General features: G+C 33.6%; 1 protein-coding gene across 1 annotated transcript; it reads left to right on the top strand.

Annotated features, from left to right (window-relative positions):
* The first annotated feature begins 9467 nt into the window (after nucleotides 1-9467).
* Nucleotides 9468-11085, top strand: LOC142984204 (uncharacterized). Its single transcript, XM_076131641.1, has 2 exons — nucleotides 9468-9599; nucleotides 9702-11085. Exons 1-2 carry the CDS (start codon nucleotides 9561-9563, stop codon nucleotides 11037-11039), a joined length of 1377 nt encoding a protein of 458 aa, XP_075987756.1. The 5' UTR covers nucleotides 9468-9560; the 3' UTR covers nucleotides 11040-11085.
* The last annotated feature ends 14516 nt before the right edge of the window (nucleotides 11086-25601 follow it).

The raw sequence follows: 25601 nt of genomic DNA, 5'->3' as shown, positions 1-25601 counted from the left end.
GCAGAGCTTAAATTCAATTGAAAGTATTATAATTAGGAGCCTCATTAACCTACTCAAAACAGTATTCGAGCATGAAAAAAACAAACACTCAATAATTTATACAAAACCAACGTTTCCGCGTCATTACACGACTTCGTATCAACACACCTTTACTACGTATTTTTATTTCAAAGCCGAATGTAAAAGTTAAAAGGTCCATGAGACCCGTCTAATTAAGAGGAATTTGTAACGCTGACAGACTTTCAACCCTTCAGTGGTCCAGTGGAGGGAATTAATTCATCCGGGCCATATATGACCGTAATACAACTCTGCAATTCCAGGCAATATGAGCGAAAAAAATTTAATGTGTTTGGTCTGTCTTTTAGGGTCTCAAATGTGTTTTTAATGCAATTTTGTAATTAGGATTTTTGGTAGCTACTTTCAAGGGTTGAATTTGGGTTTACTCGTAATTTGTAACGATAAACGGGGTCGTTTTAAGTTTGGGATATTTTTGCGGAATTCGGAGCTTTTGGCGACCTTCGTTATATAATTGTGGACAGTTAGTCTCAACAGCTATTTAAGGTAAACGGCCTTTGACATCAGATAATGTTCGTAAAATTTATTCAGCTTATTATGGTAAATATAAGATTTTTTATAATTTTTACCTAAGATTACTTGAATGATCCTAACATAGCCTACGTTTTGTTGCTGTAGGTACAAAAATTTTATCAAAAAGAAATAGTCAGAAGTGAATCTTAAAGCTGTCTGGTAATATACGACATTTAACTATAAATAATTAAAAAAATAATCATGACTTTGTTGTGCTCTATCTAATAATCCACGTACTCATAACTACATTATTTTTATATTTAAATGAGGTTAAAAAAATACTCCAAAACGGATCAAATAACAGATATAAAATGCAACACTGTATACATATTTTCTTCACCAACACAGACGTGACAAATGTCTTCATCGGTTCATCCCGTCAAAGGTAAAATAAAATTAGGGGGAATTGATTGAACCATATTCTTTTCCTCCCTTCCAAACATAAAATAGGGCTGCTTTTCGCATTGAATAGAGTGTATCTATTTTTATTTACTATTCAGTTCGAAAGGCGATGTCCATTACAAAATGAGTCTTTTAGAAATTACGAAGGATGTCAACGTATTGTTATTTGACAATGAATGGAGTAATTTCGTTAATTTTTTATTTCCAGGTTGGATACTTTTTGATTGGAGTGATTAACGTTTTTCACAAAAACTGGCCTTCTTCAAGAACTGTCATAAAATTTAAGTTTTTATTAATATAATTAATCATGCATTTTGTTATTGACTGTAATCAATAACAACATGCGTAAACCTATAAGAGCAATGAAAATGTTTTGAAAATACATTTCCTACTCAAAAATCTAGGTGGAGATTATTCATATCATTATTCCGGGTATTAGTTGACCCACGCGACTTTGCTTGCATACAAAGTTTCATCCCGATTACTCTCTTAGAAGTTAAAAGTACCTTTAGCTAACCTTTCTTCGAAAATCCATAGCAATTCAAGGAATCAAACAGTACTTTATAATGACTATGAATATTTTACAAATTATTTATTATGGAAGTAAAAGAAGGTTATAAGAATTACTACAGGAAGTGGCGTTTTATGTATCGCTTTTTTTCAAACTTTATCAATAAATTTGACAAACTACAAGACTTTTGATTCTACGACTAACTTCGTTAACGATTTATGTACGGCAAATAATATAAATCAGCCTTTTAACCGTTCATCTCATTGTGCTAAAAACCTCACTCCTCGGGCGTAATTAAGTAACAAAAGCTAAGTAATTATGCAAGGAACGAAACAATCTACTAGGCAAGAACACGGATTAAGAAGTAGTGGAAGAGACTATGATAGTCGTTGATAGTTTAAGTACTTAATTTATTTTTGCTCGCAATTTTTTTACTGTGGGCTTTCCAGACCACTGATCCTACATAATACTGTGGTGATTATAGAATTATTATTATTATAATTTAGTTCGTTGGTAATAAATTAATGACAGTATTTTTGTATAATGTATAATTTTATTGTTCCCCTTAATCTGCCGAGAAAGTACTCGAAGAATAATTATAATATTGCAAAAGTCAACCACAATGATAATATAATTTGCTAGAAATTCAAGGAAAACTGCAACTTAAGTCACCCAAAGAAATAATCTTTTAAGATATTTTATTATTGATACTATGCATCGTGGTTGGTAGAACGTAGAAGCTGAATCTGGTTAGATTGCAAACCATTGCAAGTTCAAAAAATATTATACGACTACAGATTGGAAGTAAAAATGAAATGAAAGGTAAATCAATCGAATGTATTGTTTCGTTATAATTCCTTGCGAATGGAACTTTCCTTTTACAATATTAGTACGTCTGAGTACTGTAACTTTTGTCTATTAAGTAATTCTGTAACTTTGGAACAGATTATAAAACTTAGACAATTAAAATTTGATTCAGTAAGGGTTAGATCAAGTTTTGAAAGAAAGAGATATTTTGTATTGATTATAATTATTTAAAGACTTTTGCACTTGACCTTGTGTGAGGCTTTGAAATAATAAACTGTTCCGAGGACATGAATAGAGTTCCTGGCATTTGTGGCATAAAACAGGTCGCTACCACTGCGCGGGAGGGTTGAGGGTTCGATCTTCAATTCACGCAACAAGTACCTATGAATTTTGTATCGCAGGCAATATTTAGAAACACCCAATCAACATAAGGTACAATTAGGCTATAAACATTTTTTGCAGGTGACACAAATATTTCTTCCGAGTGGAAACCGGCTGCAGATCATGAGTTCTCGGGTTTCTTTCCCGGGTCGCGCAAATAACTATTTAGCGGTCTTTTCTAATTTAATTCATATTTTTTTCTACATAGCAGCCGGAACGTGACCCTAATACATGGGGTTATCTTCGGTTAAAACAAGCGTGATATTATGTATGTAATATGTATGTTCTTAAAAATCATTATATAAGTGTACCACATCTAGTAGCCTAGATCTCTTCGCTCTATTTTGCTAGTGACATTGGCGGCGCGGGTTAATTCCATTAAAAGATTAACAAACCGCAGGAGCGCTGAGATCGCCGTACAGTACATGCAAATGAGAGCCAGCGATGCTTACAGCGGTTCTCTATTGTGATACGTGATGTATTTTATGTGGTTTTGATGTATAAGGCGTTTGATGGAGTGTTAATGAGCTGGGATTTTGTTTAAGTTGTGAAATATATTGATGGAACATATTGTTGTAGTAGTATGATTTGCATAAGTTTAGTGTTTGGGGCAGAATAAGATGAGATATAAGGGTTTTTCATGTATATAGTTGTAACACACTAGTGGGTTTGACAAAGAATCATATAAAATATTAAAATGCTACAGGTAATGCACTTTTACCAAATTGATTCTGTTACTTGAGTTGAGGATGATTGGTCCTTAAGATGATATATTAAAAAATCATGTTTGGCGAGTTAAATACAAATTAATGCTCTTCGTACGCGTAACTTTCAACGTAGAGTATTGAAGTAACTGTATTTAAAATTACTCTTATTTTACTTTTCAAAAATGTTGTCTGCTCTTTAATCACTGTAAAGATGGAAACTTTAACTTAAATACAGAACCTGCTTCGTCTGAAACACGTCCGAAATACGGTATATTCCGACAGATACACGAATCCTTGAAATGTATGTCGCCTCACATTTCCACGGCACAGATTCATAAACTGCAATTTAGATTTCGAGAAATTTCGGTCCCAACACCCGAAACCCGGAGTGCTTTCAACGGTTCGGTCAACATCAGGTGCATTAAGCCGCTTAGCAATAACGCTGGGGGCTTAAAGATCTCTAGGTTGCATAAGTAATGACGACTGGTCGGCTTAGCCGTCCAAGGACTCCTTATATGAGGAATTGAGTTTAATTCTTAGATGTTGGTGATATTTATTGGAATATTATACACTAGTAGCATATATAAAGTTATATGCTACTAGTGTAAAAAGATGGTAATGTCAAAAGTATGTAAGTGAACAATCGTAAGAAACACAAATTACAATTTTGGTGTCCGTGGTCCATTTTCTTACATATTTTTTTTACGATTGATACCTTGTAATGATCTTTCATATCACATTTTATTTTTCAGGGGTATTTATGTATCCTGCTTATAATCATTGAAGTTTTTTCTCGATAACTTAACACTTTATGATTTTTTGGCATTATGCTTTATCAAGAGAAACTAAAATAGAGCTCTACAATAATAATCGAAAAATCACGATTCTCTACTCTACATAAACATGAATAAAACTCCCAATAAAATATATGAAATATCAAATTCCAGAATTCTAGAGTCTCATAACCAATTATTTAAGTCACAGAGAAAATATAAGGATGAAAAAATATAATATTATTATACAATAAAAGATTTCTGTGAAAAGTAACTAACTGAAGGAAACAAAGAAAGGAAACCACATATGTTTCGCATTATATACTCGATATGTAGAGAAAGGATTTGCTCATGTTAACAACAATACGATAGAAAGTCAAAGGTATGTGTTCTTTGCAATAACAATATATGAAATGAGGTGAACTGGTTTTTAGACTGTATTTTCTTTTGGTGTAAGCTTAGGTACTGAAAGAGGAATATTCCATGGTCACCTTGCCATTATTGTAACGAAATTGTCAATTCAGGAATTGTTTTTTAGTATTCTTCATGTATAACAAATATTAGATTCATTGTAGCACGATTGTCTCTTATTATTTTTATTTGAGCTTATTTCTTTGGTCTTTGCCTACCTTTAGAGGCATGAATTTATGTATTTTTGTATGTTTGTATGTATATCCTTCTATACGTAAGTTATATATATTATTATATAATTTAATTATATTATTATAGTAAAGGTATTTTAACGTAATATTGTTACATCTAAACTGTCAATCAACTATATTTGAAGACAATATAATAAAGGTAGTATTAAAACAGGTCATTCGATCCGACATCCACTACATCATTAACTACGGTAGAACACAAAATCTCAACCAAACCTTCTCAAATAACATTACCTACCACATTTTAACGCAAAGAAAAGATCACAAACCATATAAATTACATCCACAAATCCAATACACCTTTGGACCCTACGGTACCCTAAAAAACCGACACAATATTAACACATCCCACGGAATGGATGTTCGAATCAATAGATAAGCGATCTCCGACCATTTGTCGTTGCTAATAATACCCCTCTCTTGAAGACATTGACAAATGATCTGCCGATGCTTGCCTGTCAACAAGTCCATCTCGCAATATTTTTTTAACAAAGCCGATAGGAAGATGTTTGGGCGTTGCCTTTTTGGGTAACTTAATCAGAAATCCATCAAATTGAGTGTCTTTTGCGTTCGGTTTTAGGATGCGAGTTTTAAATGAAGTTATATGTTTTGAGTTGGCATATATTGGATTATGAAATTTGATATTTTGGAAGGACTTCCTTTCATATTATTATAGATAATAATATTCAACTTATAGGCATCAAAATTAATGCCTGCTTTGGCCATCTCTGTAAAAATATCGACTGTTTATAACAAGTCAATTTGGTATAGACTTCTGTGTCCATTTGCCATAATATTTGCACATGACTATTCTATAGGCTCTCAACATCATTAAGGGAAAACCTGTCTTATATGTTCTTCTTTTGTCTTTCTTATATGTTAAGAATCAGTTTTTGATATAAACAGAACTTTGTTGAACAATTAGAAATTTTAATATTGAGAATACTATCTAGGAAATAATCTGCATTCAATTCGTCGAAGTTGAGAATTTTTTTTTGTATATTTCTGTATCAGGGTTAAACAACGTCAGATCGGAATTCTAAAATGTTTTGTTTTAGAAGTTTTTTCTACGGATTCTTCTTAAGTAAAGGTTTTATGTTTTCCCGTTTTGTTTACCGTATTTCTGATGTCGAAATTATTGAGGAAGTAGAGTGCAGATGGTTAGAACGACGCTTTGTTATATTTAAGTTGTTTTATCTCAAGATTATGGCAACTAGTGTAATAATAGACATTCTGTTTTGAAGCCTCTAAATAAAGTATTAGTAAGTTGGTATTCTGAATAAGAAGCACTTATTCCCTAGTCAGTTGAATTTAACATGCTCAATGTATGTATTACTGTATATCCACAAAGTAAATTATATATTTTAGTCACGGTGAGAACCTTCCGTTAAGGATTTGCGTAGTACTGGTTTCTACCATTCAAATACTTGAGACTCGCAATTTGCATTCCAGCTACTTGATAGCGGGAACGCCACTCTAAGCTTCAAGGCGAAATGAGATTATATTCTTACTCATCATGATATCGTGTAATATCTACAGTAAGGCGTGCCTTACTAAGGTCTCAATCGCTGGCTTTATGCAAATTGTGACGTGGATTAATAGTCGACTTCAGCTTTCTTGTCAGGAACATTTTTTATATAAAAGGCCCCAGGATGCTACCCTGTGCAACTCCATAATGGTATACATACATCGTTGTATCGATTTTCTTTCTAATAGCGCTTCATTTTGACAAATGACGTAGCGTTTTTCGGCATTCTTAGAATTTTCTTTTGTGAAGCAATTTATTGATTGGAAAATTGCGTATTTTGCCCAAATGAAAGTAGCTTTTTTGTTGCTGTTATTTTGTGTTTTCGATTATCTTTCGCAAATGTAGTAGCTTCATCTAGTTTGGCTAGAATTTTGTTGCAGTCATTAACTTTGAAAGATTAATTATCTATTTAATAATATGTTTTTTACCTACAATTTACTAATTGCCTAACAATGACGTTATAATTTTCAGTACTACATGTATTTCTTCTATTGTTTAACTCTCTGTCTCTACGTTTTCAAACTTTCTACCGCATCCAAAATCTTCGTGCCTCTTTTCAATTCCTTCGAGGAAAATCAGATCGTTATTATGTTTCTATATAATCGCATTATTTTCCGGGAACACGGTATCATGAAGCGTTTCCCATATGTCTCTATACAGATCAACCCTATTGTAATGAACTGCCGGAGAATATATTGCGTAATATACTCTTTGAAAAGAGTGGTTTTGGCTTGACTGAGTGGCTTGAGGATGAAAATGGAAACAAATTTAGATTGTGGTTTGATCTTTCGCTGACGGTCTTGTGTGGGTGGTGACAATCCATTTGTTTTGTCATCTTAACGTATTGAACTAGGTTATTTTGTAACTTACATTGAATAATCAAAACCAAAATAATAATATCCATGCTTTATCTATCATATGTCTAGGATCGACTTGACTATAATGATGATGAAATCGCATAAAAACTTATTTACTATAGATGTAGTATATCTAATATCTAAGAATTAACTATCCAATAGAAGGCGGCTAATTAATTTTTTCCACCTAATCTTTACTATACACGCTAATTCAAACTCGAAAGAACGTGAAGCCAATATCGCAAGATAATTATTTTACCATTAACTTCTAAATTATTTATACAAATACAAACTTTTGTAAGTTACTCAATCTACCTATACAGACATACATATAGATGAGAGTCGAATCGGAATGTTCCCGATGTACATCAATACCTACATGTTAGTTCATCCCTGTATTGCAACCCCAAAGCAATGTTTCAACAAATAACGGAATTGGTGAGGGTGCCACGGTAGTTTAGGGGTGATCACATTAAATAATTAGTGGGGACTTCGAGCGTCTTGTTGGCAAATATGTCATAGATTTCAATTATAATGTTTGGGTATTCATTAGAAGTAATTGGTTTAAGAAATAGGGGAATGTAGGTTAAGGTGGGCGGAAGTCTTTTGTTCAAAATATACTTTCAAATAAACGTTTCTACAATACACGAGGGCGTTTGGAACTAGGCAAAATGAAAGAGCTTTGAACAAAAATATGGGAATAACCATAATGATGACAATAAAATAAGGACCAACCATTTTGTTTTGTAAATTCCAAAAAAGATAAACAAACAACAATTCTATCAAAACAATCAAGCATAAAAACGCAAATAATGAAAATAGTACGTGATGTTATTCGTTTTGTGCTATACAAGGCCTCAAATACCAAAATCTAGAGGAACCGACATCATTGTACAACACCCATGGACCATCACTCATCCACCTACGCGAGGCTACGCGTAAAATACAATTGCATGCCGCCTGACTAAACAAACGCTTGCAATTCGAATGCGTGCACATGTACGCCGAAAACGCGTGCTCACTAACTATAGGTGCACGCAAACAAATGCGTGCCATGCATCTATCTAGAGGTACACGCGTGGAGTGTAATCTTGTTGATTGTGCAGCGGCCGCGAGGGGCGATTTGATAAACTCTCGTAGGGACCGTTTCGCTTCCCCTAAAATGTTGAGAATATACAACTAGTAGATCTGTTGAGCATGTCACAGAATAGACATACAGAAAAAAATAACCATATTATGTGTTATTCGTTATACACCTAATTTGTAAAATTGCAACAAATCTAGTTATTAAAGTCTGGTTTCAGCTGGCAGGGACATAAGTTTGACGTGGAGTATCCAATTGGAGGTACCGCGTCCTGGCCACCTTATGGAGACTGTTGAAGGAACACCGTCAGGTTTTTAGTCGGTATGCCCAAATTTAAAACCCGCTTCCTCCCTGGAGCGGAACATGCAGTAATGCATTTTCCTGACGAAGAAAAAAAGATACATAGGTTAGTTAAAGTCAAAACAATTTGTGTTCTGTCGGGATAAGTAAGTAGGTTGTTATCTAATGAGTAAATGTATATTCTATAGAAGCTGATTGCAGATTTAGCATTCGATTTATAACATTAGTAACTAACTTGCTCGCCCGAATGCTACAACTTATGTTTTCTTTTTAAATCTAGTAAGTACTGTTAGCAAACAAGGTGTTGCATATTTCTTAAGTGATCATAAAATTGAGATAAATAAGAAAATTAATTTCTTATTTTAAGTATATTGTCAACTTGCGTACTTACTCGTATTTATACTCTATGTATCACAGCGCTGCTGCAATAAGCGCTGGTCATTACAAATTGTCTCTCTTTTGTTTGTACGTTTCGTATGACATATTATGTTTCTGAACTTAACGATTTCTTTTAAAAGGCTCATAGTATTGCTCAATAATGACCTGAAACAGTAACTTAGTATTAAAAATTCTAGTAAACAATATTCAGACCATATTTTTACACACTATCATTAAAAGATAACAAAAGTCGAAAGTCCCTTCATCGCCTGAAGGAAAACCAGTCAAAATTCCCATTTATATTATAATTATCATACGAAATAACGAGTATCGTAATTTGGTATTGAGATCGTATCTCATTATTTTGCTTGTCGAAGCAAAACCTCTGAAATGCGTCGTCATGGATACTACGTGTGACAAAATGTACGTTATAGTTATATCAAACTCAGTTGTGCGCGCGGCACTTTGTGTGCGTGCGCTTGTAAATATACAACTGTCATTTGTGTGACAGTGACGCGCCAGTCGTCGTCCGAGCAAGACGTGTCCATAACGCTTTTTCTTACGGGTACAGTCGTTACAAAAATGTCCAGTTCTTCACGGAGAAAGTGTTTAAGGAGTCAGGTAAATATTTGTTAGTTTTAAATTTAGATATAATTTATATTTATTATGATTCTATATAAGAAAAATTATGTCCTTGTTGATGTTTACGTATTATTGTTTTAGACTCGAGAAACCATTGCTAAGGTATACGATTTTTTGAAAAAAGATGCGAGAGATATATTGGAACTAGTAAGTGATCCAGTTTACAGTGCAAGTCCAATTTTAATATCGAAACTAAGTGAACATTTAAATAGCGTACGGAAAAGAACAGCAGTGGCAGTGGGGGTATCAGAGAGAACAATAACTAATATATTGGCTGAAGGAAAGGAATCTGACTCTAAATTTAAATCTCCACATAAAGACCGTAAAAAACGTTTAAAGAAGTTAGAATTAGACAACTTTAACGTTGATGTTATACGTTCCACTATTCAAAATTATCATTTAGAATATCGCGAGTTACCTACCTTGCTAAAGTTGAAAAGAATATTTCAAGAGAAACTTAATTATGAGGGAAGTATTTCGACTCTGCGTACAGCTTTGTTAAAGTTGGGATACAAATGGCGAAAAACTGTGGATAACAGACGTGTTATTATAGAGCGGCATGACATCCAAAAACTACGATTTTCTTACCTGAACAACTTACTTAGATATCGTCAAGAAAATCGGTGTATCGTATATACAGATGAGAGCTATATCTTAACTAATCATGTGCAAAACAAAGGATGGGGTAATAAAGATGGACCAACTTTAAAGAGAAACCTGTCGAAAGGGCAAAGAATTATCATTGTGCATGCTGGTTCAGAACAAGGTTTTGTACCTAACGCACTATTGACATACAAAGCAAACAGTGTTTCCGGTGATTACCATTCAAACATGAACGCAGAAAACTATGAAAAGTGGCTAAAAGAACGTCTAGTACCGAATCTTCCACCTAACTCTGTGGTTGTGCTTGATAATGCCTCATACCATAATGTTCAAAATGACAGAGCTCCAAATTCTAATTCCAAAAAAATAGAAATGCAGAGATGGCTGACAGAAAAAAATATAGCTTTTAATCAAGATATGAAAAAAATTGAACTGTATGATTTGATTAAAAAAAATAAAGAAAACCATATCTGTTACAAGATTGACGACATGCTGCAGCCATATGGCATAAAAGTTCTTCGACTGCCACCATATCATCCTGAACTTAACCCCATAGAAAATGTGTGGGGAATTTTAAAAAATTATATTGCTTCGCATAATATCGACCAAAATGTGACGGGAATAATGAAACTAATAAATGAACGTTTGAATCAAATTGATGAAGGGATGTGGGGTAATACTTGTCGACATGTACAAAAGAAAGAAGAAGAATACCTTAGACATTTTGACATGGAGTCAGAATTCATAATTAACTTAGGTGACAGCAGCGAATCCGAAAATTCATCATTCGTTTTTTCAAGTAGCGATTCAGAATAATAAACATTGAATTAGCAAATTATTGTTTTTTTTAAGAACCCGTGTATAACCCGTAAATACTTTATTTGTATTTGTACCCGACTGTACCTTTTGTCACGCACACAAAGTCACTGTAATATGTACAAGGTTTACCCACACGTAGGGCCGCGCGCACAACTGAGTTGAATTATGTATACAATGTTCGTTTATTTCGTAGGATATAATTGATGGTGATAAAATCAAAATCAAAATCAAATCATTTATTCATTTAGGTCAAGTGCTGACACTTATGATAGTCAATGATACAGAGAGTGAATTTACCGCCAGTTCGGAAGGTAGGGCCAATGAGAAGAGCTGGCAAGAAACTCCTGGCCACTCTTTTTAATCGCCAAATGATTTTAACAATATTTATGCTGGTATAAAACATTGATGATGTGAGTAGCTGCTACCTACCAACACTACCGAACACACTTTGGTCATAACATAAATTAAATTAAATCAATATATTAAGGTGCTAAAAAAACAAGATATAAATAGTATTGGAAGCATGATGGGAGCATCTACCCACATAGTAATATAAGTAATGAAATCATAAGAGGCATTTCAAGACTGTGGTAAAGGAAGTACAGTTATTGAAACGTAGTTACTTTAAAATTATGGCAGTCACCACACCCAGGACGACCAGTCACCCCAAGCAGCACCCGTTCACGAGTATGACGCGTGGACCAGCCATCACCCCCTTCGCACATATTAGAGGGAAGGGGGTGACCCGGCACACGACGCCGCCGCAAGCAATGACATTTTAGTGAGCATGACGAACCTTAGCATGGGAGCCCACCATTTCAATGGAAAAAAAAAAAAAAAAAAAAAAAAAAAAAGATAATGAATACCACTGAGACTCGTGCAATACCTCTCTGTTACAGAGTTGAAATGACTGATTAATGTTTATACAATGCAAAGATGTATGTATAAATATTTAATCTTGATTTGTGTAGAACGCGTAACTAACTAATCCCATGTTTTCTTATCCATTAAGTAATCGTCAACCTTATAATAACCCCTTTTAATAAGATGATCTTTAACAACTGCTTTGAATTTTTGTTGGGGAAGATCCATAACACTGCCGGGGAGTTTGTTATACAACCGAACACCAAGACCTGCAAATGAGTTGTGTACTTTTTGCAATCTATTGCAGGGACCTACTAATTTGTGCTTATTTCTGGTATTAATGTTATGCATGTCACTATTCTTAGCAAACGAATTGATGTTTTGTTTGATGAACATCAAATTCGCAAAAATATACTGTGATGCCACCGTCAGTATACCTATTTTCCCAAATACCTCCCGCAGAGAGTCCCGCGCTCCTAAGCCGTAAATAGCGCGAATTGCTCTTTTTTGAATTACGAAAATTGTGTCTATATCAGCCGCCTTGCCCCAAAGTAGAATACCGTAGGACAAAACGCTGTGAAAATACCCAAAGTAAACCAGTCTTGCCGCATCTACACCAGCAAACTGTCTTACTTTTCTTATTGCATAGGCTGCGGAGCTGAGCCTGCCCGCGAGCTTTGTTATTTGGGTGCTCCATTGAAGCTTATTATCTAAATCTACACCTAGGAAGGTTGCGGAATTGACCATGTCTAATACCTCACCATTTAGAACTACGTTCGTACCTAGATTCCTAGCGTTGGGCATGGTAAATCTAATGCATTTAGTTTTCTTTGAGTTTAACAACAAATTGTTGGCTGTAAACCAATTGAGAACCTGTGTAAGAGCACCATTTACATCGTCAAAATCAGTTTTCTTACGATCTACTTTAAATATAAGCGACGTATCATCAGCAAATAGTACGATATCACACAGATCCTGTACCTGATGTGGCAAATCATTAATATAAACCAGAAAAAGGAAAGGACCAAGGATGGAGCCCTGTGGTACCCCGAGACTAACCGCAGATCCAGTGGATCTTGACCCATTTATGTCTGTATAATGCACTCTCTCGGACAAGTAGGATGCAAGTAAGTCAAGTGCCACATCCCCAATTCCGTAGTACTTAAGTTTATATAAAAGAGTATTGTGGTCAACACAATCGAATGCTTTGGAGAGATCGCAAAATACCCCAATAGCATCCTGCGACATCTCCCAAGCATCGAAAATATGTCTAATAAGTGTGACCCCTGCATCGATGGTAGATCGACCCTTTGTAAAGCCAAACTGTTTGCTGTGGAGTAAATTATACAAACTGAAATGGCTTTCTAGTTGCTCTAATATAGCCCTTTCAAATATTTTGCTAATAGCAGGCAAGATGGATATTGGCCTAAAGTTACTGGGCTCAGTTTTACATCCGTTTTTAAACAGAGGAATTATCTTACTGTGCTTCATTAAATTAGGAAACACACCTACATCTACACATCGATTAAAAGTTGCAGCTAAATGAGGTACTATTTCAGCGATAATACTCTCAAGTAACTTTACAGAAATACCCCACAAGTCCGCAGTATTTTTGGAATTAAGCGATAGAATCAAATCTTAACTGTATGACGTCATAATTACATTATTTAGATATGGAAATGTGCATCTGTTGATATATTAATTGTCTACAGAGCTATTATAACACTAAAAATACGTAAAATATTTTCTTTTTTTATTTCCTTCTTGGTTATTCCTTGTTTCACAAAGACATATAAGTAAACGTATACACGAGCAAGGCCAAGTTTTAATTACTAAATTGCCACCCTACCACAAAATGATAGAAAATAATATTTCATTCCGAACTCTTACGGTACTAAGTGACACTGAAGTTAAAATAATAAAAATTAAAGTCATTTGAAAGTCGAGACAATACCTTGTCTAGTTTAATTAAACTAAATACCGATATAAATAAGATAAAAATGCAACTGGTATATTTTGTTTGCAACCACTACTAGAAATCAGAGGGTGACCCTGCTACAAAACACCGTAACTTATACATATTGCATTACGCGATTCTTGAATAGATACCACTGCAGGACGCAGCGACAATTTATACATCCTATATACTTGTACATGTACAGGGTGTTGATATTACCGGTAACAATCGAAGGGGAGTAAGAGATGAGTTTTCTTAGAAAGTAGGAGATGTTATTGATAAATATTTAATAATAGATGTCTTGAAAGGTTATTGAACTTCCTCTTTAACCGGTAGTAGAAGTTTTTTAATGTGGATATTACAAGTTACCGCTTGCAATTTAAATCACGATTTTAAAATTGAGGGTAAAAAGTATCTTAAAACAACAGTCCTTGGAACCAGTGCATCTGTTATTCTGTAAGACAAGACCTATGAATGAAAACAAAAATAAACGTCGGTAGGTATCTTAGAAAGTGTCGTTCTTTGGTCATTGTCTATTACCATGAGTTAAAGGTGTGATTGTATATGATACGTACGTAAAATAATATTTTAAGATTTTTTTTATTGAATAACTTACAACCAAATATTTAAACTGTGTCGTGATAAGTTAAAAATGAAGTAAATGCCGAAATGTGGGTGGTATTTCGTACACATCTGCTCTTACCTACGTGTATAACCGGCGTTATATTGTATAATGTATATCTTTACTATATTATATTGCACTATCTCTCCACATCCATGCCTCGACAAATGACAGTCATACATAGCATAATAATATTCCATCCCTCTCGCACATAAGGTGGTATAAGCTTTTTATCTCCGTGTCAATTATTTTGAGGATGAACACAACGCAAGCTGTCAATACGAGCGTATTACGAACTACGCAGATGTTGCGAGCGCGTCGATGACTGGTCATTATTTTCTTATTTTTTTGCAAAACATGGTTTTTATTTTATAGTTCTCTGTGTGATTGAGCTGTAGATAAATAAAAATATATATAAAATTAGCTAGTATGTTTGAATATACGTGATAAGCGAAAGACATAGCAAGTGTTGTTATTTAGCCTCTTTAGAAGAAGTTTTATGTTTGCACTACTATATGCTATATACTATATATATTCAAAATCTTTACCTACTATGCTAAACAGAAAACTGATAAATTATGCTTATTTAAGATAAATACACACATTATGAGAAAGTTACAGCTAGATTCCGAACAAATACGTTACACGCTGTAATGACGTCACAAAATTAAAATAAAATGGAAATTCTTCGATTGCCATATTACTTTCAGTATCTAAAACTCCTTAGAAAACTAACTCAAGTCTACCTACATGTAATAGATCCAACTGGTGCAATCATATCAACAAATGTCATATCACAAACGCAGTACTGAGGGCGTCACGGAGGCAGGATATTCTCGGAACCTGTATAAAACGTACGTTTTAATACCTCCTAGAATTTACATCTGCTAATATTTATATAGCATGGTGCACATTTTATTTTATTAGCTTGTTTCTATGTCCCACTGCTGAGTAAAGGCCTCTCCCCTGAGTTTCTAGTCCCCTAAGTCGATAAAGGTGCACATAAATTCTCATAATTAAAGAAAATCCTTGCAGTTTCGTTTTCAATATAACTGTGTACAATGTATATAAGTATACATTGTACACAGTGTATGACTGTGTACAATGTCTACTTATATACATTGTACACAGTTATATTGAAAACGAAATTATATATTGTAGCTGACCCGCGCATCTTCGCTTGCGTCACATAAGAGAGAATGGGTCAAAATTTTCCCCGTTTTTGTAACAATTTTCACTGGTACTCTGCTCCTGTTGGTTGTAGCGTGATGATATGTAGCCTAAAGCCTTCCTCGATAAATGGACTATCCAACATTGAAATATTTTTTCAAATCGGACCAGTAGTTCCTGAGATTAGCGCGTTCAAACAAACAAACAAACAATCAAACAAACAAACAATCAAACAAACAAACAATCAAACAAACAAACAATCAAACAAACAAACAATCAAACAAACAAACAATCAAACAAACAAACTCTTCAGCTTTATAATATTAGTAAGTATTAGTAAGTATTAGTATAGTATAGATAATTTTCTCACTACACACAACTAGATGTGGCTTGGCAGTCGTGGAATAAAGTTTAGACTATTCTCACTGGTTGGTAAACCACTTGTCTGGCTACCGTCTTTTGGCAAGGTGACGTGGGATAAGGTGCTAAGTATTTAAGTTGTTTAAAGTAAAACCTTAATCGTTGTTGTCGGACTGTAAAGAATAAAAAATGTAGCTGTGCTGTATTTCTAAAAATTACAGCTTATTAAATCTAATCGGCCAATTTAATACGCACACTCCATCTACCGATACAATATACTTATTTATTCATCCAAGCACTCAAAAGCTCTACTTTTGTTTTAGCTATAAACTGTTATGTACAAGTGAATAAAAGTAGGTATCTGAGGAATTTGATAAAACAAAATTCCGTTACATTTTATACGGTATCGCTATTCACCACCGTTTAATAAAAACTTTTTAAACGTATGCCTATATTTATTGTTTGCCACTTGCCTACGTACAAATTATGTATTACGTATGTTTGCTTTTAACAAACGTACATACCTGCATACACTAAGTGTACCTTTTGTCATTTCTTTTGTTAGCTGGTATCCAGTCAGTACCAGTAGTCATCTTTTAGTTAGTTAGCAAAGTTATATCTAAACCACTGATAATATATGTATAAGTGTAAAATTGTTATTTCAGCCGGCTAAGAACTAAGACGTTATTGAATATGTGTTAGTCGTAGTTAAAAAAAATCAATGTTCACGAACTAAGTATTTGAAAAAATCCTGGTTTATATTTGTTTAAACTACCACGTTTAAAGAGTTAAACGTTTGTAGTAACAAAAAAACCCTGATGCATTATCACAGTAATAAAGCTAAAATAAAACGTCAAATATGAATTGTTTCAACAATAACTATTATCAACAATGGCAATCATATTTAAGTATTTACACTTAACACAATTGTAGTTAATAATGATTAAATTAATCAACTCTGCAACCACAAAAACGGCATCAACTTTCAATCTCCAAAAACAATCATACAACCAATAAATAAATAATTAAAATTAATCTGGTACAATAATTAAAATAATTGAATGGCTACGCGCATTTATAATTGGTGCGGTGTCGGTTGAACGGTTCATAATTTGGTAATGTAATGTAAGACCACTCTTCAAATGAAGGGTGACTGACAGTTTTGACAGTGCGATGCGTCTGTAACGGAATTTTCTACAAACGGTATTACCGAGTGGTGAATATTTTTTTTAACCATTTACTGTCCCACTGCAGGGCAAGGGTCTTCTCCCAAACTAGGGGGAGGGATTAGGCCTTAAGTCCACCACGCTGGTCAAGTGCGGGTTGGGGACCTTGCACGCATTTGCATTTAACTCTTAAAAAAATTAACCGATTAATGTTACACTACTGGGCTAGGGCCTCCTCCCGTAATAAGGGGAAGGTTAAGCTTTTAACTCTTAAAATTACTCAAAAAATTGTTCTTTCGGAACACGCTAGGGGCGCTGATTGAGTTTTGATACAATGTGCTCTAGATTACACGCTCTTGTTTGCTGCCAAGCCTAAAAAGATATGACATGGTGTCATGTTTTCTGCAAGCATTTTTACAATAGTGTTATGTTTATTGTTGCTGTTCTGTTACTTCTCCCTGCGAAATATTTAATAGTTATGAAATTATAATTATGCTCTTACTTTGACTGTATCTTTTTGCTTACAATGTAGTAGTCGCGGTTAAGTCAGACGATGCTGATGAAAAAAAATCATGAAAAGCCAAATCTTTTCTTATTCTAGACACAAACTGTATTTGATTATAAATTAGTCTACAGATTCCAAAAGGTCATAAAGAAATGTAAAAAACAATTTACTTTCATATATTAATAAAATAGCGTTTCCATTGTCCGGTATTCCGTGTAAACTTTAATAATTCCCTTTGTTGCGAGCTGATCGTTTGTATGTTATGCCCTAATTGGAGCCGAGCGCCGAATGTACCGGACCACTGTTTTATTGTCCCACCTTGTTTTCCTTTCTATCATTGTTGTAGGGATGATTATGAGTGAAAGAGGGAAATCTGCTTTGTGTAGCTTTGATTGTCATACTGCTACGCGATTGAATGCAGTCGGTACTATCGAATATCGAGGGTTTGACATTTCAAAATATAGTTCTTAAAAAATACACTAGGGGCGCTGATTAGTTTTTCATACATAATTGACAATATATTTTTGACAATAACATAGTCGAAAGTAGCGGAATCGCTGTGCACATCTTATATAATAAATACAAAAAATCGTTGAAAGAAAAACATTTATGTATTGTATGTATTCAAAATTGCACGTTTAATCAATTTTATTCACGTGGATAGTCAATATGAAAAACTATAAGCTCATTGTAATATTAGTACCTACGCAATTTATAAATCATTGTTGATGGTTTACCGATGGTCAGTAATGGGTACAGCACGTGTACGAACTATTTGTCCTAGAAGAACTTACAAATTACTTAACTCAAACTACAACTTAATTAAACTCGTGGTGTAAGTGTAGGTAATTGATGTTTTGTTGTTTTCCACTGGCAGTTCAACAGTGACAATGTACACAACATGAGGATGATTTCTTTACCTATATGAAAAGCATACGAGTATTCTGTATTTTGAAACAGAATATGCTAACAACAGCGGTACGTATAAAAATCGCGTTTTTTCCGCTGGTCCGTATTTGAAGTCAATGCAATAGATACAAGCTAATTCATCACCATCATTGGGTTTGTATTCCTGACCGGAAAAATCAACCGCGACAACATCTACTACTACAAAGGTATCATTAATAACTCTACATATCAACTGACTCAAAAACATCTCTACTACTCTAAACATAAAACTGAACGGATAGTTGAAAACACGAAAAATTTCGCCATGTCCACAAACAAAAAGTCAGTTTAAATTAATTATTCGGAATGACTTGCAGGCTCGTGCGGGAAACCGGACGTAATTAGCTAGGACAGACAAAGTTTTCGCCTAGTTTTTTGAGCCATATCAGACAGTGGGATGTTCGCGGGATTATTTACATGGACTCCAAATGATATAATGTTTGGTCAGTTTGTGAGGTATTTGAGAAACGAGAATTTTATTATATCAATATTGGTATACTCATACATTGATGTTTTAATGCGGAAGTGTGACTGCCTTCGTGACGCAGTGTCTAAGGTCGTAGGTTCGAATCCCACACAGAACAGTTATTTGTGCGATCTTCAAATAGTAATTTCGGGTCTGGTTGCAGTTTGTGTTCGTTGTTTGTATGTTTGTAAAAGTCCCCGCGACACAAGAGTAATTCTTAATGCAGGGGCTTTCTTATTTCACAAACAGAAACAAGCCGTCTGTTATTCTCTCACAATCTGAAACAAAATCAAATAAATTTAGCAACGACATAGTTGAAGATCATATCGGACTACACCATAACAAGAGAAAAATACTGCTCCTCTTTACTTGAAAGAACTAGTTAATACCTAATTAAAACAACTAATAAACTATTTTATAATCATGTATTAAGGTTTATTATCAGCATCTCAGTACGATATAAAAGGTTCAACAGCTCTCTAGGTGGGTAGTTCTGAAAATTCAAGTATAATTTTACAATGTGGTAAAACTTTCGCGAAAGCTTTATTAAACTTGACTTTGAGTCGACTTCTGCATGTAATATTTGCTGTAGAAGGCACCTTTACTATTAAGAAAATTGCACTACATCTGACAAACTTTTATAATTGCAAAACATAGCAAGCAAATTAAAATCAGCCGAAAAGCAAACATTTTACTTTTTCTGACATTCTCCATTACTACCACTCCTTCTTGTACTAATATACTCCCCTCACCAAAATTAGTCTACACCCAAAAAAACTTCATCTATTCCGTAAACGGTACCATTAATGCACAAAGTGAAATCACATCCATCCCTTTTTTAATTTGGTCGAGGCTTCGCAGCCCCTAAAGGCAGTTAGCCGTACCAACGTTTGGGACAAATTGAATGGAATACATAATCTCAGTCGGTGGATTAACTTGCTGGCCGATGGCTGTTTTAGCTGATAGCTTTGCTTTTAAACGCTGTTATGGTGAGCGTTGATGGCAAGGTGAGCGTGCAAACATTGGGTTTAATTGGTTGATAGGTACTATAGAGTGGAATTCGGTGTATTGTGTTCTGTTTAATTGTTAAGTTGTCAAGGAATGTTTGGTGTGTCTTAAATTCAAATAAGTATGGCATTAAATCCTGAACGAGATGTGTATACAATAAATTTTGTGGTGTATGAAATTCACCCACGTTTCGCCATTAACAATGAAGACTAGAATTACAGTGCCAGTTCAACTTCTCTTTCAACTATCATTCTATTCACCTCGCTACTTATCGTGGGTTTAAATAACTCACCCCAAACTAGTATTTGTATGATAAGCACGAGTAACTTGTAGTTCTTTTGTTTATATTTTTTTATATTATTAAGTTATACTTCAGATTTTTGCCTGCTCTGGATTTTTATGACAGGGCGCTGTTAGGTTCGAAAAATGACAGTACGTGAATAGTCCAAAGATACTTGTATAAAAATATTCACACCGCAAAGATATAATCCTAGAACTATATAATCAGCTCCACCCTTGCAACTCCCACAACCTAGCAACCGTCATCAACTTTAAAAACAACTTAATTAACTCTCACACTCAGAAGCTTAAGAAAGCCCTTAAAAACGGAGAAAGACAATTCGTTTCCACAATCCCTTCCTAAATCTGTTTATTTTTACATAGCCCTTCCTCTGGATCTCTTGAACAAAGAGACAATTATGTCGCTGATAAGACAAAAAATAATTTAGCCAAGCTTTTGCTTTTGCCGTGAGATTTTAAGACGGTAATATACTATAGTCCAACAACTCAGTAGAGAGCATTGTATGTATAAAATTTACCGGTAATGGAATGATACAAAATTCAGAATATAGAACTTCACTGACTTTTTGCATCTGACGGTGGCCTTGATATAGCTACTATATCAGGAAGAACATAGTTTTTTTTACTTCTTACTGTCCCACTGCAGGGTCTCCTCCTAAACAAGGGAGGGGTTAGGCCATGAGTCGACAACGCTGGCCAAGTCCGGGTTGGGGACTTTGCATGTCCTCAATAAATGTATCAAACAAATTTTAGGCATGCAAGGTTTCATCACGATGTTTTCCTTCACCATTAGAGCAAGTCATTCAATTATTGATTATAATCCAGATATATCGTGCATACCAAGACTGACATCTAAGTTGTCGTACCATAAGAAGCAAGATTTGCAGGAATATTTGATGGAGTGACATTTATCGTGCAAACTCTGCAATCTCTTAAAATGGAGTTTCTAATTATGTACTTGATGTTCTGAATGTTTGAGTTTTATTGACGACTGTTATAGCGGTACATGCGCTTTGGAAGATGTCATTATAAGTTTCCTGCACCATGTTTTAGTGGTAAATATATTTTTATTGGTGTTAATCTAGTTCTTGCACACTTCAAATTGTGTTTAAAGACGTGTGGGGCAATTTAAAATTACTATTGTTTTTATAATGAATCTTTCCGAAATTAATGTTTTACTATAGTAGACACTTTTAAGCACTGTTTCTGTGCATATACTATTATCAAAGTTTAATACGGCATAACATTCATTTGAGTTCCAAACAAACATGAAATTTAAAGGATTGAGAACATAAGCGACAGATGTTTGCTAGTTGTCTAAATAACTTTTGGTAAAAAGTCTAATTCATTCAACTTTGCTTTTGCTAGTATATTTGACAATAATAGTTCATTTTTCTTACTTTTTACAAGATGTAAGTTTATTTAATTTTAAACTCGCCCAAGTTTAAATCTTGGTTTGGAAGGAGATGGTCACAGCAAGTTATTCAGATATAGTTTATGTTCAAAGACCGTTGCATCCGGATACTACGCTTTATTTATTATTGTCAACAATTAGGGGTCCTTGAGAGATTTTTTAAAACGTAACACATTTTTTTATAACAGAGATTTACGTTTATGTGAGTACTTACAGTAAAAATACTGTTATTATTACAGATATTGCAAGAAGTAATTTAGAGACCACGTTTATGAAATATTTTTTTTTGCATTCAGAGGAAATAATTTTATATGATATTTCCTTCCTATATTTAATATGTGTCAAAAAAATCAAATCTACACAGTTTTTTTGTAATATTATACATGGCTTTAGTCCATCTTTTAAAAATCAAGATACAACATACAAACAATTTAAAATATGCCTTTTCTAAACGTCAAAATAAAACTAACTAATTATACAGAACCCTCATAAAACTCAGTGTCATCCTCAAACCTTTTCTTATTTCAAAGACAATTGTCACCCGGTGCTAAGCGAAGCGTTCACGAGACAAAAATGTGGGGAAAAAAGTACCAAAAAAATAAAAAAATGCCGCTTTAGGGACAGCGATAATGCGATAGTTATAGTTAGCTTTCTTAGTTCGCACGTTGGTAATTAAAGCTTAATAGTATATGGTAAAATTGTAGTTCGGTAAGCGGCCACCCACCTGTCAAATGATCGCGCCTAAGGTACTTTCCTTTAGTAGGCGGTAACTGAAATTAGCCAAGAGCGCCTCAGATTCAGTTATATAATTTTGTATTGTAGCTCTCTCTGTTCAATACATTACTTTCAAATATTACATTTTCTTTTTTTACTTAACTATATACGTAAATACTTCTGAAAAAAAAAATGTCTCAGCCGCGATAAGTTTTCACAAAGATAAATAATTTTACTATGTTATCATTTTGCTAAATCACTTTAGTTATCAGCTATATCTATTTGAAGGCTTTAAAATGTGTTCATATTGAATTCTGTCACATCATATTCTTAGCAATATAATAAAAATCCTATTTAATCCTCAAAAGGCTACACCTACAAGGTTAATAGTTTCTTAAAATTGCGATTAGCATGTCAATCTTATGAAAAAACGTTATAAATAGCATTCTTCTTTGAAGTTGATAAATGATATTTCACTCATCTGAGTTAAAAAGGATTTTAATGTCACTTGTTAAACGGGCAAAAACATTTTGGTAATATATTTTTTATTAGAGCCTATTTCTGTAGCAAGTTCAAAATTTAAAGATCATGTAGTTTTTGCAGACAATTTTTAAATCTATACTAATATTATAAAACTGAAGAGTTTGTTTGTTTGTTTGGACGAGCTAAGCTCAGGAATTACTGGTCCGATTTGAAAATTGTTTCAGTTTTAGATAGCCCATTTATCGAGGAAGGCTAAAGGCTATAATATCACCACGCTACAACCGATAGGTGCAGAGTACCAGTAAAAATGTTACAATAGCGAGGAAAACTTAGTTAAGGCTGTCCTTACTAATTTATTCATAATGTTACTATTTATAAATATTCTGTTCCGGGCTATTTGATATAAAATAATAATTAAAATGAATAATAATTTTGTCAGCGTCTAGCAAACTATAAAGCTATTTTTTATTCTTTACTTGCCTATACTGCACCAAACTTTAAGCGTGCCACGTAAAAGAGATAGAGCTATACAACTCAATAAATTAGAGCGAGAAGGCATAACTTTATTGGAAGCTCACGATCAGCGCACAGGCGTTAAGTGTGACTAATCTGCGGCTGTTTATTTTTTGACAGCGATTAAGTGTGCGATGACCTTGAAGATTTTATGAAAAAAAAACACCTTTTATAGTGTTATTGATGATTCTTCTTTTGTTATTTAGGTTCATTCAAGTCTATTTCCTTGTAGTACTATCTTTTATATACGGTTTTATCTACTTGGTCTGCTGTTGAAAACAAACATATAGTTTAAATCCTGCACTAAAATATAACCTCTTATCCGTCATGTTGCATCAAAATCTATGCAGCTTTTCAGCTTCTCTTTTGAGTGTGTTTACAATTTTTTTTTTTTGATTTGGGTTATTTGATAATAATCAGTACAGACCTACCTATGGTGTCAATAACACCATTCTATTCATACAGTTACACACATAGGTTAGTCACAAAATGCATTTTGAGACAAAGTTCACGATTACATTTTAGAAATGACTCACTCGAAATTTCGTAATATCGTAATCTACAGAACCGACAATAACCTTTTATAATTACCATACAATCATCAAAACTATTTGGTTATGAAACAATTTACGGTTATAATTTCCAATATGGCTGACAAATGCTTACATTAAAGGTTATCAGTTACACGTTTCCAAAAAAGCGTTGAAACAATTATATGAATCACTCTTGTTAAGAAATCTGTATAGAAAAAGCTGCGCTATAATCAAAATATTCATTATAGCATATTTATTGTTGAAAAAAATACGTTTTGCTCTTATAACTTAATTTTGTTATAGCCGTTTCAGTTAAATTAATAATACCAATTACGTCAACCCTGTACTAAGTGAGTTTTAATAAACATTTTTCAAAACGCAAACATTTTTTAAAATAAAACAAAATTTTTTTTTTACCTTGCCGTATTCATTTTAAGTGTTGATATAATTACAAATTGTTACACAAATTCTTTAATTTTTACTATTAAACTACTAGAATTATAATTTAGCAAATTATTGAAAAGTTGTATTCTAAGAAATCACTATTATCGTTTTACAAAAAATATATATTTTTAATCACACCTGACTTTGAATTTTATTAACTAGCAAATAACATATCCATATTCCTACGATACATTTTGGTGATTTAAAACAATACCTCACAAAACAAATATATTTAAATTTAATTAAAATAAAACTCCTCAAGGAAGGTGGTAGTGCCAAGAGTCCACGTGCCAAGCCTTCCCACTGACTGACACACAATTTAATTATGCCGAGTAACTTGTAAGAACATTAGTGGTAACCTACTTGTACAAACATGTACCGTGAAACCTCATAGTACGGTTGAAAAATGTACTGCTGTTTCAATGAAGATTAACGTTGAAGTAAGTTTGTGGTCGGAACAAAGTTAGAACTTTGTAATGTTTTATTAAAATGGTTCTATGTTATTGTTTAGGATAAAATACACTCTAGAAATGCATTTTCAATGTCACTTCTATGAAATGTTTGAAAAGTCAGGTAATTTCTTGGAACATAATTTAGTTAAAAGTTATAGTAGTCGTTTCATTTTATCTTTGCCCAAAGAATTAAAATAGTTCTTTTAAGTTAATGCTCCCATTGGTTTAACAAACTGCTTAAAATAATATTATATTCGCTAAATTAATTATAGATAACATTATCATTGCGTTATACAAAAATAATGGGTAATTAAATGTAAATTGTAAAGTTTAGCGTTTAAGCACTTAAGCTTGTAATATAAATGATCGCTTCTCTTTGACTGGGTGCTTATCTTAACACGGTCACACATTCCGACATCTAGTAGTCACCTAAAAGTATTGTAGATATTTCAAAACTGTGTTATAACAGCTGGGACAAGTTACAAATATGCATTACTGAGGTTTTAAACAAAGAAATTTATGTGAAATTTTAAAATTGTTCAAATGCTTTGGTACTGACTAATACGTATCATAGAACATTACATTTATTACCGAAGCATACCAAACGCCTTCTAAGAAAAAAATATTCCATTTAGCCTTA

The sequence above is a fragment of the Anticarsia gemmatalis genome, chromosome 26, assembly GCF_050436995.1.
Source record: "Anticarsia gemmatalis isolate Benzon Research Colony breed Stoneville strain chromosome 26, ilAntGemm2 primary, whole genome shotgun sequence".
Taxonomy (NCBI): Eukaryota; Metazoa; Arthropoda; class Insecta; order Lepidoptera; family Erebidae; genus Anticarsia; species Anticarsia gemmatalis.
This window is presented reverse-complemented; position numbering and strand designations above follow the sequence as displayed.

Bases quoted from the DNA above. Each gene is read 5' to 3' on its own strand.
- LOC142984204 (XM_076131641.1), top strand. From the start codon at position 9,561: ATGTCCAGTTCTTCACGGAGAAAGTGTTTAAGGAGTCAG. The intron at 9,600-9,701 runs GTAAATATTTGT...TTATTGTTTTAG, and splicing joins GAAAGTGTTTAAGGAGTCAG to ACTCGAGAAACCATTGCTAA.